This window comes from Corylus avellana, chromosome ca1 (genome assembly GCF_901000735.1).
Source record: "Corylus avellana chromosome ca1, CavTom2PMs-1.0".
NCBI lineage: Eukaryota > Viridiplantae > Streptophyta > Magnoliopsida > Fagales > Betulaceae > Corylus > Corylus avellana.
In genome coordinates, this window is record NC_081541.1 from 131,040 (window position 1) to 150,621 (window position 19,582).

Sequence of the window (19,582 nt, forward strand, 5' to 3'; positions counted from 1 at the left end):
AAATGAAAGTGCAAGACCAACTTGCTAACTTTCTGGCTGCCAGGAGAAAGGCGGGTCCTAAGCCCGTGGTGAGATCTATTGCGGAAGTCGAGGCCTTCCTCGCTAACGAGCCCATCTCGGCTCGACCGCTAAATGCTACACCTCTCGGCTCCGCGGGAGCTGCTGCAGATAATGTTATCCCCATTGGGTCCCTGTCATTTCAGCCACTTGGTTCGAACATCCAACACATTTTGGATGACATAGAACTGGAGGAAAACTCTGAGGCCTCAGTAGGAATGGTTCAGGAGGGAACCAAGGAGCATACCGCCACGGTTCAGGAGGAAGGAGTAAGGCTGTTATCACCCATCGCTGAAGGCGAGCGCATGGATCAGGCTTCAAAGCCTGTCGAGGCCTGTCAGCCGACACCTTCCAATGCTAAGAAGGCCTCCGCTGCCAAGATGGCTTTTAGTGCCGAGAAGGCCTCTGCGGCAAGTGCCGAGACCTCCTCTTCTTCCGAGGCGCTTGTGAGACCAGAGGGGGTGGATTGGACAGTCGGCGGACCCCTTGCTACGTTTGGTGGCGACCTGAAGGGCAATCCTTTCCAGGCATTAGTGGATTTGATTCCTCATGAGGGTCTCATCGTGGAACGTGACACCTCTGCTCAGGGCATGAATGAGCAAATGCTCTTCAACCAACTCGTCGTAAGTTTTCTGACCTTTACCTTGGTTTGTTTTCCCTAATATGCATATGCTAACTGAATTTTTCTCACAGGGTTTCATGAGGTCGTTGATATTGTACTGTTATTTTCGGAAAACAGTACAGGGTTCAGCTTCAGAGATAAGTCGCCTTAAAGACAAGGTCACTAAACTGGAAGCCAAGAATGCGGAACTGACGAAAGTCACTGTGGCGCAAGATGAGGAGCTATTAATCTCAGGCAAGGACTAGTCTAAATTGCTGGCTGAGACCTCCGAGGCTGCCGCCGCTCGGGCGAGGGCTGAATCAAAGGTTAACGATCTACTGACTGAAATTGAAGGCCTCTAAACTGAAGTGAACTGCCTGCAAGAGGATAACTCTATTGTTAAGGAGGACTTCAATCAGTTGGAAGAAACACATGCAGGGGTCTCGGACCAGCTGAAATTGGCTCAAAATGAGGTCTCGAATTTGAAGACTTTGGTGGCCAAGACGAATGAAGCCAAGGTGATAGCCGAGGAGAAGCTCAAATTCTTCAAGGGAAAATACGCCCAAGTAAGGGCTCAGCTGAAGGAGGCTAAAACCCTAGCTGCCGACTACTTACGTCAACTGTCATTTGCCTCATGGGTTCGGAATTTTGCCTGGGCCGACGGGCTCATCCTTGGCTTTGAAAGTTTTCGAGTATGGGCTAAGGACTCGACTCGGATGATAGATCTTGACAAGGTGAAAGTCGAGGACATCCCCTGTTCGGATGCAGCTATGGCACAACTGGTAAACCTGGGTCAAGAACAAATGCCTGATGCAGCAGGAATAAAAGAATTCTTCTACGATCCCTTTTCGGATCAACAGCATCGAGGCACTGAATCTGCTCCTGATGATGCCCATTCCGCCGAGGCCAATACTGCCGAGTCCATCTCTGCCGAGGTCCTTGATGTTATCCCTAAGGAAAAATGATGTAATACCATTTGTACATTCCTCATGTTTCTTTGTTAATGAAATGAGTTTTTGGTGTTTGTATGAGTCTCGGAATAACCTTTATTTATTCGTTGCTTAAGGTAGTTAGGAATTTATAATTATATTTCTCCGAGTTATATCTTGGAGATTTCAAATTAACCTTAGTTATGCTACCTCATGATATTTGATTGCTACTCCGAGTTAGGTCTCGGAGAGTTTGATTGCTACTCTAAGTTTAGGTCTCGGAGAGTTTGATTGCTACTCCGAGTTTAGGTCTCGGAGAGTTTGATTACTACTCTGAGTTTAGGTCTCGGTTATGTTATGTTAAGAGAATACTCCTTTCGGTTGCATCATTTTAGGACTCGGAAGAGCCTTTTCAGCTGTCTTCTCCGAGTCTAATAATTTAACTTGTACATATGTATCTTATATGCTGCATAACTCCGAGATACTTTTATTCATTGAAATGAAAATAATAAAATGCGAACCGTACACCTCCTCTGCTCCGAGGCAATGGTCCTACTACATCTACCCCCCATTGGGAGAAGGGCCAGGGTGAAGATATTGCACTCAGGTCTTCAGGAGGTTGATGAGTGATATTCACGAATCGCTGGCACTTGTCACAATTCCTGACTATATTCGCCGAGTCTCGACTCATGTTGGGCCAATAGAAACCCGCTTGGACTGCTTTATATGCCAGTATTCTTGCTCCAGAATGGCTTCCACAAATTCCTTCATGGATCTCTTTAAGGATATAATCTCCTTCCTCCTTTGAAACACACTTTAATAGTGGTAACAAGAAACCCCTCTTGTAAAGGATTCCATTTATCATTGTAAACCTTTCTGCTCTTACCTTCAACCGGGTAGCAAGCTTTTTATCTGAAGGAAGTACTCCTCTTTCCAGGTATTCCACGATTTTTAGTTGCCAATTAGGTAGGGTCTCGGCTGTCCAAACCGATACCGTCTCGGTAACTGATGATTGTGGAAGAATTTGGATAGGAGTCTCGGCTTCAATCTCTTCACTGGCTGTTGATGCTATTCGGGCCAACTGGTCTACTCTTTCATTCTCTGGTCTCGAAATTTTCACAATGCTAAACTTCTTAAATAAAGCTTGCAAATCCTGCACCTTAGATAAGTATAACTTCATCTTGTCTCCCTTGGCTTCAAATTCTCCTCTGATGTGCCCTACAACGACTTGGGAGTCACTCCGTATTTCCACAAATTCGGCTCCCATTTCAAGAGCTAAACCGAGTCCTGCCAAAACTGCCTCGTATTCGACCTCGTTATTTGTGCTCTTGAACTTCAACTTCAATTAACTACATAATTCTTCCCCATCGGGAGTAATCATTACTATCCCGGCTCCACCATGCTTCTTTGTAGATGATCCATCTACGTAGATTACCCAAGTCTCATCACTTGGCCAGCTGGTGATGTCTGGCAAATTAGTGAATTCTGCCAGAAAATCAGCCAGTGCCTGGCCCTTGAGAGAATTCCGAGGGAGAAACTCAATGTCGAATTCTCCTAGTTCAATAGCCCAATTGGCTAATCTTCCCGAAAGATCTAGCTTTCTTAGTATTTTCTTTAGAGGGTATTCAGTCAATACCCTGATAGTGTGAGCTCGGAAGTAGGGTTGGAGCTTCCTGGATGCTATAACCAAGGTGAAAGCTAGTTTTTCCATTTGGGGATACCTTTTTTCAGCGCCTCTCAAAGCCCTACTTGTGAAGTATACAGGCTTTTGAGCTCCTTCTTCTTCTCGGATTAATGCAGCACTGACAGCCGTTCGGGACACGGCTAAATACAAATATAGTACCTCCCCAGGTATTGTCTGGCTCAACAAAGGCGGGCTCATCAGGTATTCTTTCAGCTGTCCGAAGGCTTCTTCGCATTCGTCCGTCCATTCAAAGGCTTTTCGCAAGACTTTGAAAAACGGAAGACACTTATCGGTTGATCGTGAAATGAACCGATTTAGTGCCGCTATCCTTCCTGTCAATTGCTGGAGCTGTTTCAAGTTTCTCGGAGATTGCATATCCAAGACAGCTTGTATTTTTTCAGGATTGACCTCTATTCCTCGACTGGACACCATGAGACCAAGGAACTTTCCTGATGAAACTCCGAATGCACACTTTGAGGGATTCAACTTCATCCCGTACTTCTTCAAGGTTGCGAACGTCTCTTGCAGGTCGAGTATGTGGTTCTGTGGCAACACACTCTTGACTAGCATGTCATCAACGTATACTTCCATATTGCGTCCGATCTGGTCTCGGAACATCTTGTTTACCAGTCTCTGGTATGTTGCCCCTGCGTTCTTCAAACCGAAGGGCATAACTTTATAACAGTACAGGTCTCGGTTAGTTATGAACGCAGTTTTCTCACGGTTTTTTGGATGCATGTATATCTGGTTGTAGCCAGAGAAGGCGTCCATGAAGCTGAGTAAACCATATCCAGCTGTTGAGTCCACCAATGCATCAATGCGAGGTAATGGAAAACTGTCTTTTGGGCAGGCTTTATTGAGGTCAGTGAAATCCACGCACATTCTCCACTTCCCATTGGACTTTTTGATCAATACTACATTGGCCAACCAATCGGGATAATATACTTCTTCGATGAAACGAGCCTTGAGAAGTTTCTCCACTTCTTCTGCTATGGCCACATTCCGTTCAGGGGCGAATTTTCTTCTTTTTTGCTTCACCGGTTTCACACTTGGATCCACATTTAGCTGGTGGAGGATGTCTTCAGGATCAATTCCTGGCATATCTTCGTGGGTCCACGCAAAAACTTCTAAATTCCTTCTTAGGAAGATGATGAGACCGTCTCGGATTCTGGGACTGATCTGCGTCCCAATCTTCAAAGTCTTGTCTCCACTTACCACCACATCCTCCAGAGGTTCAGCTAGTTCCCCCTTTGGGTTATTTCTGTTATTTCCACCTACTGTACCAATTACAATAGGAGTCGGATCCGAGACCCTCTTGAGAGACGTATTGTAACATCTTCTTACCTGGGTCTGATCCCCCTTCACTTCTCCGGCTCCTTCTTCCGTCGGGAACTTCATCATCAAATGGTATGTTGAAGTTACGGCCTTTAACTTATTCAAAGCAGGTCTACCGATAATGGCATTGTAGGCACCTGGTCGGTCAATAACTAGAAAATCTACTATCACAGTTTTCTACTTAGGTGCTGTTCCTGCCGTTACAGAGAGTGAAATAAGACCAATCGGCTGGACCTGCTCTCCTGCAAATCTAACCAGGGGAGAGCTAAATGGTGTGACCCTATCACAATCGATACCCATTTGTTTAAAAACTGGCCAGTACAGTATATCAGCCAAGCTTCCATTGTCCACCAGAATTCTGTGGATCATATGGTTGGCCACTGTTACTGTTACGACTAGCGGATCATCATGGGGCTGCATTACCCCTTAGCGTCTTCTTCAGAGAAAGAAAGGATCACTGAATCCTTTTTTGTAACTTTGGACGATCTCTGCACTGTAAAGACTTCCTCGGTCTGTGTCTTCCTAGCATGGGTTTTCCTGGCCGAATTAGACTGTCCTCCACCAGCTATTTCTCCTGCAATAGTATGGATTTCTCCTACCACTCCTTGATCCCGAGGGGGCCTCGGATCTTCTCTGGGTCCATCATCCCGACCACGTCTCGGCTCTCGTCCTCCTACGTCTCGGTCGGCATCCAACAGAAGGGGCCGTTGGTGGACCACGTCTCGGTTCCTCTCTCCTGCTAGGAATCTTACTAATCTTCCATTTCTAATGAAAGTTTCGATTTCCTGGCGCAAGGTTATACAGTCTTCCTTCAAATGCCCGTGATCATTATGGTACTCGCAGAACTTCGTCTGATCTCGCTTCCTTGGATCACCCCGCAACTTGCTTGGCCACCTGAAAGCTGGGTCTCTTCTGATTTCCATAAACACTTCGTTGACCCTGGTATTCAAAGGTGTGAACCTTCGATCTTCACGCCGCCGGGGTTCTGTCTTTGGGACTGATGGTACAGTATTCTTTACTACTTTCTTCTGAAACCTTTCTTCCTTTGGAGTAGATGCTATAGGTGGCTCCTTTTTGGCATCCTCCTTCTCCCGGTCTTGTTCCTCTTGACCTTTTGTGAGAGCTTTAATCATTTCCTCCTGATTAATATACTCCTCTGTCTTGGCAATAAACTCAAGAAGAGTTATTTCTGTCGAACTTTTTGATACTTTGGCCATTAGATGCCCGTTTGGCCTGACCCCATGCAATAATGCGGATAATACCGTTTGATCCCCGGGTTATCCACTAACAATTTTTCTTTATTGAACCTATGCATGAAATCTTTCAGGCTTTCTTCCTTCCCTTGACGCAATGACAGTAAGCAAGCTGAGTGTTTCGTTCTCTTCTTGGTAGCCAGGAATTGGCTTAAAAAGAGACTTCCAAGTTCTTTGAAACTGTCAATTGACTTGGCAGGCAATCTGGCAAACCAATCCTGAGCAACTCCTTCCAAAGTGAGAGGAAAGGTTCTACATGCTATTTCATCCGGAAACCTATGAAGGGAAAAATGAACACGGACGCTTTCCATATGTTCAGAAGGGTCGCCACTACCGTTAAACTCCTTGACGCGAGGTATCTTGAAGTTTTCAGGCAAAGGGAAACTTAACACTCGATCAGTGAAAGGCAGGTCGGTGTTATCCATAAACCCCGAAGCAGGGGTTTTTCCATCCTTTTCAGCCAACTTGCTAGTTAGTTCTTCGTACTTATTCTTTAAATCTTCCATGTCAGCACTCATCTGGGCCTTATTTCGCCCTTGAAATTGCTCCCTTCGAGGCCTAGTATGCTGAGACCTCTCTGGGTTCTGCTGCTCACGATGCTCCTCATTCAGGACGGTAGTATGATGGCTAGCTTGGACTGAACTTGCTTCCTCATCGCGATGAGAACCTGTAGTTCGCTTCCCATCGCGAATCTCCCTTCGCCTTTCCCTCTCACGCCGTTCTTCACGCCTTCGTGCTCGCTCTTGGTCCCTCTAGCTATTACGGCCCTCAGCAGCTGTGAGCCTTACAGCCAGGTCTTCATTCTGCTTTTTCAGAGCCTTCATGGATTCAGACATCTGCTTCATGAATTCGGCTAGATCGGGTGGTGGTGGTGCGTTGGAGGCTGCAGCCGTGGAACGGGTAGTCACCATTTTGGATTAATAGAGAACTGATGAAAATCAAAGTTCCCACAGACGGCGCCAAACTGTTGAGGCACAATTTTCTGGACGATGATGTGGCACGCCTGCCGAGCTTGAGTTGGACCAACACCCGAACAATTTTGACTGCACAACAAAGAAGAAGGAAGGATCGAAGTGATCGGGGGTGAGCCGGCGTGAGCACTCCGATGCCTAAGTCAGAATGGGAAAGGATATTAGTAACAACTACAGATTTCAAATTATGAGAGTTGTGATTACCTTTGCTTTGATCATATGACTTGTATTTATAGGCATTGGAGGAAATTTGATTTCCCTCTTATTAAGGAATCTTATCCCTTGATATCGGCTAAACAAACATTTGAATGAAAAGATCATGTTTGTTAGTTCCTCCACGATTTAAGCGACTTGAGATTAGAGGATCAACTTCGTAATCTTTTAAGATATCGGAGTTATTCCCTTTACTGAGACTTACATGTCCTGAGTTATTCTCGGACCTTATGGTCTCGTCTAGGGGTTGCCTCGGATTGGTGGTCTCGGATCACTTGAGTAGGTCTCGTCTCGGATCACTTGAGTAGGTCTTGGACTTGGGCCTCCTCTGGCTGGGCCCAAGTACAGCTCAATAAATGGTAGGCTAGTTCATGACCCAACACCAACCATTAATAAGTCATATTCATATAAACTAATATAATAAAATAACATATAAACACATGTGCTTCTTGCATGTTAATACACATATCAGTGTATCAGATTATTATGTCAAACTTGCATTCCACATCATCCATATCTTTCTTAATCTATTGTAGGAGTTCAAATAAACTTAAAAAGAGTTAGACAAAAAATAATAAAAATGAAAAGAATCACAAGTCTTTTTGTTTAGAGAAATAATAAAAATTATTATTATCTTTTTATAAATTTAATGGATCTACCATTTAATTTGTGAATTCATGTAAATTTTATAAAAATTTAATAAATTCACTTATTTACTATAAAAAATAGTTAAAAGATGATCGTGAGAATTATGTTTAATATGCCCCGCTTGTTTGATACTAGACGCATGAGAAGAGATGCTGTCGTTTCACATACTTTCTGGTCTTCTTCATTTTACCCTTCCTAATCATTTAAAAAAAAAAAAACAGAAGAGAAAAACGGTAAAATACCAAGAGGAAAAGAAAGTACTTTTAAAACTCGATCACAAACGTTAAAGCCCTGCTTTTCAAAAGTGGAGAGACTAATACACGAGCTTAAGGAACCTCCAAGTCTCTTTAGCGCGTCCATGACTCGGTGACTCCGAGTCCGATACCCAGAAACATTCCCGAGTCTCTCATTGCCTCAAAGGGCCAAGATCCTTAATTTCATCCAAAAACAGAGTGATCACAGTGTGTACAGATGGGTAGCGTTGAGGAGGTTGACCAGGAGCGAGAATTCGATGTTGAAGAGACCATATTTGTTGCGGTGGGGAAGAGTGTGGAAGAGAGCAAAACAACGCTGTTCTGGGCTGCGCAGAACTTTGCGGGCAAGAAGATTTGCGTGCTCCATGTTTACCAGCCTAAGCACGTAGCTGAACCGAGTGAGTTTCTTTACTCAGGGAAGTGATCTGAATGTGCGTAGTGCTTTTCTGGAGGCTCTGTTTGATTGCTGGGTGTTAGAATTTATTAAATAAATAAATAAATTATTTTAAGTATTTAAGATAATTATAAAGCATATTTTTCCTATCTAAATAAGTGCATTGATCGGTAAGATTTACTTTATTAAAGTTAATTCAAAATTTTGGAGGAAAACCAAAGTATTGAATTGAAGGGAGGAAAAGTTGTCCTATATTGGCTAGATATAAAAAAGTTAATTACTTCACGGGGAATATTTCTCATTTGAGTGATGGGGAAGAACGGCCTAGCTGCGGCAACGCCGCCCACGCTTGGGCAAGGGCAATGGGCTTTAGGAGCTACGAGGCGCAGTCATTTAGGTGACCATTAAGTGGGATATGGTGGTTACAATTCGTGACTGTTGAATTGAATCATTTAGTACCATCAGATGAGTCCAAAATCACTATAATATGACTAAATGATCATATCCAAAGACGCAACATAAGTGATCTTTTCTTTCACGCAAATTTCTTTTGTGTAATTTCTCATCCAAAGGATGTTATTCTGTTACTCTAGAAGGTGCTATTCTAGAGTAACTATTTGGCTTCATTGTATCCAGGAACAATTTTGTCTAATTCTTTTAGCACTTTAGAAATGGGACAAAATATGTTCTAAAGAAATCGTCATTGCGATTGAGCCTTGAAGTCCGAATTTTTGCCTTCATAATTTTCCCTTTTCCATATATATTTTCAACACTGGGTACTGAGCTCTGTTTCTGATACTTTGTGGGTCTGATCTCTTGACTGATGAACAATCTATGTACTCGTGATCAAATGGAATATATAATCTGATATTTATTTGCATGTTAGATATAAAATATTGAATCTCACTGATATTCTATTGTACTTTATGATTCCTGCTACTTGGTATAATTTGGTGTAAGGGACTTGTTGGAACTAATACCTATTTAATAATATATCACATAATTTAGGAACTATGATTTTTCGATGTTTTTTACTTAACATTTGCATGCAGCGGATATAAATTTTTCAGCGGACAGACTCAAACAACAGGCTAGCAAGGCCTTCCAGGAAGTTGAATGGCAAAAGTTGCATGAACTTCTAGATCAATATCTTCTCGTTCTTGTGCAAGCAGGGGTATCATTTCCTTTGATTATTTTAATTTTTAGTTTCATTACCAAGTTAGTGTATGCATTAGCCACATACAATGTGTGTATTCATTGGCATTAAATTTGTTGTTTCGTTAACATATATTTCAAGGAACAATATGAATTATGAAGCATAACAATTTATAATTATTTTTCAATTCATTACCAGCTTTGAATTTCGATTGAACTCTAAAACCTTCTAAAAGTTTAACACACACAGGTAGTGTGCACACCCATGCACAGCATGCATGGATAGATACATATGTATATATATTGTATATATGTATGTATATTGAGTTAAAGAATATGTTGTCCCTGAAAAATCACCAAAAGTTCAAGTTTGTTCCTAAAATTTTTGTGTATCAAATTGGACCATGTGCTTTCCAAAAGGTTCATTTTGGTCTTTTTTCCTTTCACCATCTATAGGAGTGACAAAATTGCCTGACATGATATATTTTTTCCATTTAGTGGCCCAATCAAAACTAAGCAATCATAGCACATACGGACCAGTTAGTGAGCCACTTTTGTTAGTCCTGCAGACTTTGAGAAATCCCAAATCTTTTGTAATAGGCCAATCAATGACTATGTTGATTGTTAATGTAGGATATATTGAAATTGTACTACATAAAAAAAATTGTGACGTCAACCAATTCTGCCATTGCAGTAGACAATGCAAGGGAAAAAGTGCAAAACGAATCTTTTGGGAAAGCACAGGGACTAAGTAGATGCACAAAATTTCAAGAGAGGATCTTGGAATTTGGGACATCTTGGAGTTAAAAACACGTTTACTACTTTTTGAGCTCTTATGGAAAGTGAGCTAACAAAATAGATTAAACTTTTGAAATTATTAGTAAAATGTAATTGCAGGTAGAGGCTGATAAAGTTTGGATTGAGATGGATAACGTGGAGAAAGGGATTGTAGACATCATTGCCCGGCACAATATTAGATGGCTTGTCATGGGGGGAGCAGCCGAAAAGTACTACTCAAAGTATGAACCATCATCATAATTAATTGTCATTTACTGTCATCATGATGCTGCAATTATTTTTAATGAAATTACTGGATTTTTTCTTATTCTAGTACACAAATCTATAGGTACTTTTTAGGGGTTTATTGATGTTAGTGTAGCTGTTTTTGAGTTATTTAAATGCCCATAGCATTTCAAAATCTGTGAGAGTTAATTTATCTGGGCTATTTATGTTCTAGAATTTGAGGGTGATTTTGCTAGATGATATTATCTTTTAGGCACTTTACCTACTTAGGTTGTTATGATAGTCCTTTGGAACCCATTTCACGTGGAGATTCATGATTGCAAATTACTTTTGCTAGAGATGATTTGAATTGGGTATATATCTAAAGTATATGGATTTGATACACCTGTCATCAAGCATGTATCTGGTGGGAATATCCAACAAAAAACATAGGGCGTGAGCTTTGAAGGATAAATTATTTTACTTGAAGAGAGAGAAAAAGAAAAAGAAAAAATGAAATAATTCTGTGTAAAACCAAAGTACTCATCCTGAAGATGATCTCACTTTGACACATTATCTACCTGAGCGTATAGAGAACAAAGAATTGGACAATTTGTCAATCCATTGATTAGCCAAAACAGTAATACTTTTAATTTCTCATCTTATCCCCTCCCCTCCCCCAGTTTTATTTATTTATTTAATTTTGCTACCATTACTGCTTGTCTGACAAAAATTGTAACATTTGTGGGTCTCCATGGACTTCTATGATGTGTTGTTAGTTCATTGGTTCATATTTGTTGAGACTGCAGGAAATTGGCAGAGCTAAAGTCCAAAAAAGCATTTTTTGTATGCCAACAAGCACCAATTTCCTGTAATGTTTGGTTTGTTTGCAAGGGGTGCCTCATATACACGAGGTAATTTGAAAGTATCCTGTAATTAACTTCTCTTTTATTTTGGCAATGCATTGACATTTGGTTAACATGATTAGTATTGACATTATAAGTGGAATTTTCCATTTGGTTTAATTAATAAACAGCATGGATTTTACATCTTTAACTCTTTGAACTTCACGGCTATCTATTAATCTTTTGACTTCATAGCCATTGAGTATGTTTATTTTGGAATGATCAGGCTGATTCTTGACTTATTGATTAGCTCAATGACCATTATATTGAACATTATTGAGCACTAAGTTGGTCTTGTGACACACATATAATCCATCAACAGAAGTTCTAGTAACAAACACAGTATCCATGCACAGAAACCTTGTTTTCATGGTATGAACTAATTGTATGCCCTTGGATATGCACCACACAACGGCACATCTTCAGCCATAATACATGCATTAGCACATGTACATTCCATCTAAATCTGATATCTACCCACTTTGGATAACTCTATTTTCCTCCTTTTAGTGATGGAATTAGGCTGCCAATTTTCTGGTGTGAAACATTTCCACAGCACTAAATCACGGTAAGATGAGGACACAAATAAAGCTCATCTTGTGGTGCCAGGAAAAAGAAACGAAGATCTTCTATCCCAGAAATAGATAAATAAACATATAACGGATCAGTTGAGAAAATTTAAAACACTAATGTTTTTAGTTCCCCATTTCTCTTGTAGTGTTAGCAGAAGTAGCTTTCTTGAAGATTTCTTAATTTAAAACTCTCATTTTCTTAATGCTATCTGATTGCCTTGCCAATAAGTTTTGTTTCATTCCAAAAGTGTTCTCCATCATCTATTATAGAAACAAACTATCATTGCCATTTATATGAGGAGCATATGGAAACAGGGGAGGCAGAAAAGATAAATCTGATTTAGAGATTGCCCCTCCATTGCTGCTGCTGAATTCAGATATACAAAATGAGCAATCAGAGAACTTAGAATCAGAAACTCTCACGGATGAGCTGAGATATTTAGGTGGGCTCACTAACCTAGATAGTCTTGCATATGATGAATGAGTTCTCCATGGAGTACTAAAGGTCTAAGTTTGTCTCAAATCTGTGCAGATGCAGTGGGAGATGTTAATGACCTGGAGAGAATCTCAAGAAGCTTCGGTTCCCAGTGTTCTATACACTCAAGTTGGTCCACTAAAAGGGTGGTTGACACTTCAAAGTTGGCCTTGTGTTCGGCGGATGAGGTGAGAAAGATGGTTCACCTTCACCTTAATCCATAATACCCAATATCATTTCATTATGCATCATCTTTTATTTTACTGGCACTGTGAAAGATTTTTGATATGAGAAACCATTACATCTGTGCATTCTCATACTTGAATCAAGAAGAGAAGAAAAGCCATAAATATACAGCATGGCCAGCTCTTCTATTAGGCAACTTAGGCAGTCGTGTAAGCCTCCAAAGGAATAAGGCCTCTAAGGCAACTTAGGCAGTCGCGTAAGCCCCCAGAGGAATAAGGCCCCTAAATAATAGTAGCAGTACAATTACCCCTTCTATAAAAAAACGTTTAAGGCCATGGTAAAAATATTAGTCAACATCTCATATTAAAGCCTCGATTATGAAAAAAATAAACTATTACTAGTTGAAAGATGGAAAGAATTCAATGCGCAATATATTGAGACTTTAGAGAGAGAAATAAAGAAAGATGGAAAGTCACAGAGGAAGAAGTGTCCCAATTATGATAAAAATGTTAGTCAATGCTCTCTAATTAAGGCCCCAATTATGATAAAAAAATTTATTATGTTGAAAGATGGAACAAATTCATGGTACGCAAGATATTAAGACTTTAAAGGGGGAGAGAGAGAGAGAGAAAAAAAAAAAGAAAAGTCACAAAGATAGAGTAATGCCCCCAAAGATATTTGTTGCAAAAGATTAAAATCATTAAACGATAATAAGTTTGCAATAAAAATTGTCCTAATCTTGGAAGTGTTCTCAAACATGATATTTATTTGATGGTTTGGATTTATTTTCAAAATTAAAAATTTAAAAGAAGTTCAGATAGAGAAAAACCCTAGCCATAGGTGGAGAGAGATGCGTGAGATCTGAGACACTTTTATTCCCTTCTTCCTTCCTCCCCCTTCCCTTCTTGCCTATTTGAAAGTCTTTCTATCCCCCTCTTTTGAGGCCTTATCCCACATATCAAACCCCTCACCACAGTCAACACAAGTATGTTCTGTTGGTTTTGTTTCTATTTTATTTTCTCATATATTTTTCTGTTTCTTTGTGTTTCGTTTTTTGGTTTGTTTGTCTTCTCTCTAGATTTGATTTAAGTAGCAATCTATGGGGTGAAGGTTTAGTCATTTTCTAAGGTTTTGTTTATACGAATCCTTAAGAGTAACGGTATTGGGTTTCCGGTCTGTCTTTTGTTTTCTTCTGGTTCTTTTCTAGGAGTAAATCATTGACCGATGTGGAGGAGTTTTTCAGGCATATAGAAGAATTGTCACTATGGTAGTGGCAATAAAGGGGATTGTGTTTGTAACGGAGATGAAAAAGCCCGAAAATCAATGATTGGGCAGCGGCTAGAGACGTGATTCGCCAGAATTTGCTGCAGATATGAAACTGATTGAGACGGTGATATTCAAAGATATTGACTTGTAATAGCCCGAGCGGCTATTGTGTGTGTCATAGATAGTGTTTGGGTTGTAAAGATTCCAAATTGTATCTTTGGTATTTTTCTGAGGGAGCAATTTGCCCCATTTGGTTACATTAATGAAGAGATATTTGTTCAAAAAAAAAGTTTTAAAAGAAGTTCTACAAATAGAAGAAAGTACTCAAATTGACACACTAAATTATATAAACAGATTAAATTCTTTTCCAAATGCATGTATCAGTTACATAATTTTCTTAACAATGCTTATTATAGTTGCTTTTGCTTAAAGAAGTTTTTCAAAATTAAAATTGATAAATTCTACCTCAGATCGACAATGTCACAAGAAAGATTAAGTGAATTAGCTATATTACCAATTGAAAAGAAGATGTTAGAAAAACTTGAATAGTAATTTTGCATCTCAAAAAGCGAGAAGAATGATTTTTAAATAGAAAGATAATATAAAAATTAATATAAATATTATTTAATTAAAATTTAAATATAATAAAATGCTCACTTAAACTTGTTGCCTTAGGCCTCAAAACTTATTTCGTCTGCCCTGAAATACATAATTCTTGGAAGGTTAGTTTCTAAAGGCTGGAGTAATAATGGAGCACATGATTTGCTACAGAAGAACTAAGTGAATATTCTTGGTCCTTAAGGCATATATTGATTGTCCAGCTCCAGTTTTCATATATTTCACTAAGGTCAGTAGTGCACACATTTTCTGTCTGAAACATTATTTTAATATTTGATGGTTCATGAATTTTTCAGGAGGAAGAAGATCGAGGACAAGCCACTATTGAATATTATTCTAGACTAGAAGAAGCCATTAGAGATGCCAAGAGCTCAAAAAGGAAAGAAGTTGAAGAGGCAGTTAAGCGATGGAAAGAAGAAGACAATGCTGTGGAGGCTAGATGCAAGGCAAACTTTATTTCTTTCTCTTTTTCTTTTCCTTTGTTTTGGGTGGGGGGGGTTGGTATTTTTTGCTTTTTCTCAACGTATGTCTCAAAATTATATTTAGTAAATGATGCTTCCTACTCATGTAGTTTGGTTGCACCATGAATTGATTTAGCAAACCTAATTCTCTCCTGATTCCAACTACCAAAAGCATGATCTTATGTTAACTCAAGGTATGCGGAAAGGGAATGTGGGGAAATTGCTCACTCATAACATGGTACATGTAGGGTAATTTAAAGCTAGGTAGACCACTTAATTAGAAGCTAAAATGTGATAAAGTCCTAATATAATTGAAACCTCATTTTGTACTGAAGCTTCATAATCTATTAAATTTTCAGTTTACTTATATGAGTGAGCCTTTTGTAAATGGATCATAAGGGGAAAAATAAGGAGATATTTTGATCTCTAGAATTACTGCATTGGAACAAAGGTGTATTGACAGGCCATGAATCTGGTGGGCACCAAAGACCTTTAATTTAACTGTTTATACCTGAGAAGTCTTAGGACACTAACAGTCCTATTGCTCTTTTTTTTTCCTAAAATAGTTCACTAGCAGTGGACTTTGGTCACCTTGTTCAATGATTTTTATAATTTCTTTGGCTAAGCTCAAAACAGTTTAGTTGAGTTTGATTTATGCTCTCATCCTTTCTTTTCCTAACATGGTGACACCCATCAGCCCCTGCTCTACCATGCTATCATTTCAATAGACATGTAGAAATAAAAAAAGGGAAACTTCACGTACCCCCCTAAATTATCACCCCTTTTGCAATGTCCATCCTAAAGTTTAAAACCTCTCAATTTAGTTTATTGAACTTTTAATTTTTTTAATGTCCCCCCATCCAATAAGATTTTCCGTTAGATTCCAACAAAATTTCCAAAATACTAAAAAAAAATTGTCTTAAATTTTTTGCAAAGGTTGAGGCATGGGTATTTTGCAAATACCGTTAAATTCGGACCAACACCTTAATCTTTGCAAATTTTTTTTTTCCTAAAACAAAGGAGGGTATTTTGGGAATTTTAACACCCATCAGTTTGGAGTTAACGGAAAATTCTAACGGAGGGGTGACATTGAAAACAATTGAAGAACTTTAGGGGGGACATTGCAAAAGTGGTGACATTTTAGAGGGGGTTAAGTGAAGTTTCCCTAAGAAAAAATATATGGGAAAGAAGCAGCAGCAGTAAAGTAAGATCATGTGTGTGTGTTTACAAGTTTTTACGCTAGCTTCTAAAGCTACTTGATTAGCCACAGTCCCAGGTGCATTTCCCTAAGGGTGCCATGTGCGTGTGTGAATGAGTGACTGAATGTATACTAGCCTCAGTATTATAGATATTGTAGATCAATCTCAATTTCACCTACAACATTGTGATAATTATACCTTCTTACAGGCCAAAGCATTAGAGAACTTGTGCGCTAAGGAGATGAGCCAAAGGAGAGAAACTGAGGAAGTTCTGACAAGAGAAAAACAAGAAGTAGAAAGGATGAAGGATCAGAAGGATGAATTCATAAAAGAACTCCAGATGGTTAAGGAACAGAAATCTGTACTTGAGGGCTGGCTTGGAGAGTCCCAAAGTATCGTGAAGGAGTTAGAGGAGAAGTTCATCTCAGCTGTTGAACTCTTGATCAGTTTCAAGGAAAAAAGGGACAAGATGCAGATAGAGCATGAAAATGCAGCAAGAGAAGTCAACAGACTGAGGAAAATGTTAAATGGGGAAGTTGCAAGGTTTTGCAGTGTACAAATCCCTGCATTCTCTTTCATGGATATCAATGAGGCGACTCACAACTTTGACCCATCCTGGAAGATTGCGGAGGGAAGATATGGAAGTGTTTATAAAGGAATCCTTCGTCATGTTCATGTTGCTATAAAGATGTTGCCATTCTACGGCTGTCAAAGCCAGTTGGACTTCCAAAATGAGGTAAATTTATCAAAAATTTTGTTCCCAATATGGTTATTTAATTGACAAACCAGCTAATTCTATAATAGTAATGATATAATATAGCGAACTAAGGGCTCAACGTTATATTGATGACTTTGGTCGTAACCATTAGATGAAAAGCTAAAAGCTCTGGAAAGAGAAATTAACTTGTCCTTATTTGTAATGTGTAGAGTTGGGTTTCTGACAACATTGACATAATCATGGTGCATTTTGATAAATTCCCGCCCTACCATTTTAGCATGAACCTATGGATTTGCAAATTTGATAATTCAATGCGAGTCTATAAATAAAGTGTTATATCAGTTTTTTATTTTTTATTTATTTTTATTTTTATTTTATTATTATTATTATTTTTATGCTGATGGAAATATTTTCCAAATGTTATTTTTTTGAAGATTGAACAAGTTAACTGTCTTATGAGACTAGCATTAAGAATATTTGAGCATAAAGTTGTCAAGGAAGAAATGAAAGGTGGTTTTGGTGTCATCCCAGGTGCTAGACAGTTGGTGATTATGGAATTTCTGCTGTTTCTTTTGTAGTCTAGTCTGGCTGAGTGATGGCATTTAAATGATGTTATATGGTGTTAGACTTCAAGGCATGAACGTAAATCAACCCTTAAATTTTTTCTTAATCAATTGGTATCCATCACTTGATGGTCGAGCCCCAATTGTCACTTGTTTTCACTGTGGGAAAATTAGATAGTTTCTGACACTTGATTTCTTCTATTGATTGAATTTCAGGTAGAGGTTTTGAGTAGGGTGAGGCATCCAAACCTGGTAACACTAATTGGAACTTGTCCAGAATTTAGGTCAATTGTCTATGAATATGTACAAAATGGAAGTCTTGAAGACCGCCTTGCATGCAAAGACAACACTTCCCCACTTCCATGGCAAATTCGAACAAAGATTGCTGCTGACATATGCTCTACCCTTATCTTCCTTCGCTCCAATAAGCCTTGTATGATCCATGGGAATTTAAAACCTAGTAAAGTCCTCCTTGATGCCAATTTTGTTAGTAAACTTGGTGACTTGGGCATCCTTCACATGATCCCACAAAATGAACATCCAGCTCAAACCATCAGATTGTATAATAATCCAAAGGGAACCTCTGGGTACATGGATCCAGATTATCTTGAAACTGGAAAGCTTACACCGGAGTCAGATGTTTACTCGTTTGGAATTATTCTGTTACGACTATTAACTGGGAGAGCAGTTTTGAATATAGTAAAGGATGTGAAATGTGCACTAGAAAATGAAAATTTTGAGGCAGTGTTGGATATTTCAGCTGGGGACTGGCCACTTACGCAAGCCAAACAGTTGGCTCAGTTGGGATTGAGGTGCTGTGAGAAGAGCCAGTTGAATCGGCCAGACCTTGTGTCAGAAATATGGAGTCTTCTTGAGCCAATAGGAGCTTCATGCATCACCTCAGCATCATGCCTGGTTTCTAAGAAGCCTCGCCAGATTCCCTCCCACTTTATGTGCCCCATTTACCAGGTAAGAATCAAGCAAGGATACCTCTGGTCATATAGGATGTATTGAAATGTCAGGCTCCCGGTTAGGTGGCCCATCTGGTTGGTTCAGCTATCATTGCTGGAAAAGTAAACCATAGTTTGCTCTTGCCTTCGTCATATAAATGAGAGTAACCTTACCATTTTGTAATGTGCTGTGATTGATGATTATGGGCCTATCAAAGTTGTGTTAGTAGAAGGACATTGCATTTGTTCTGGTACTTGAAAATATATTGGCCACGATGAGTGGACTTAGGTTTATAATATCTAATCTCACGGCCGTGACTATTGCATTTGACTTTGCAGGAAGTCATGACAGATCCACAAATAGCTGCAGATGGCTACACATACGAATCGGAGGCAATAAGAGGATGGTTTGAAAGCGGCCACAACACTTCGCCCATGACAAATCTCAAGCTTGAACACTGCAAACTTGTCCCTAATTATGCCCTTCAAAATGCAATTCTAGAGTGGGAGCTACAATTATGAATACATATGCTGGAAATGTATTACACCGGTCTGGTCTGGATACCAATTTAACCACCTTATTTTTGTATACCGATGTAACTGAAATACGGTAATGTACAGAACAAGCAATTAATAGTGCATAGAAGCAATGGACGATTTTTCTGTACTAGGCATGTTAATTTGGACCCGCTTTTTACGATCGACGATATCATATGTCGTACTGACCAAACATTTGGATAATCATAATGACCTTTCTAAAGCAAAACAAATCAAGCGCTAATGATACAATGGCGCAGACTTCGATCGCCAAGACATTTCTAGTGCTAATCGAGATGCCAATCACCTTAGGGCCTTAATACCATCTCCACCTAAATCTGGTTTGATGCATGACCTAATTGTCAAGCAAAAGAAAAAGAAAACTAGTCAAGGCGAGGCGAGGCTCATTATGAAAGAGTATAGGTAATAATTCCTGTTCACAGCTCATTTTATTAAATTATTTAGGTATAAAGCTATATGAGGGATCAACCACAATTCGGTTCATTTAATTAAACAGTTCAAAACTCTTAATCATAACCTTCTAATTTGTGATGAGTTCGTGTTATGTTTATTGGTCGTGTCAAAAATTGTTGGCCCTTAATTTTTGTTAAGTGTCGGGTTCAAGTTGTATCAAGA

The 19,582-nt window shown here is 39.4% G+C and overlaps 1 protein-coding gene across 2 annotated transcripts; it reads left to right on the forward strand.

The window, feature by feature from the left end:
• The first annotated feature begins 7,988 nt into the window (after positions 1-7,988).
• On the forward strand, positions 7,989-19,079 carry LOC132187730 (U-box domain-containing protein 32). 2 transcript variants are annotated; one of them, XM_059602148.1, is made up of 10 exons: positions 7,989-8,343; positions 9,392-9,513; positions 10,392-10,513; positions 11,306-11,410; positions 12,289-12,416; positions 12,506-12,636; positions 14,815-14,964; positions 16,387-16,914; positions 17,676-18,428; positions 18,749-19,079. In XM_059602148.1, the coding sequence occupies exons 1-10, from the start codon at positions 8,163-8,165 to the stop codon at positions 18,929-18,931; spliced, it is 2,403 nt and encodes an 800-aa protein (XP_059458131.1). In that variant the 5' UTR covers positions 7,989-8,162; the 3' UTR covers positions 18,932-19,079. The 2 variants fall into 2 exon arrangements, with proteins under 2 accessions (XP_059458131.1, XP_059458140.1); XM_059602157.1 differs by having other exon boundaries at positions 9,410-9,513.
• The last annotated feature ends 503 nt before the right edge of the window (positions 19,080-19,582 follow it).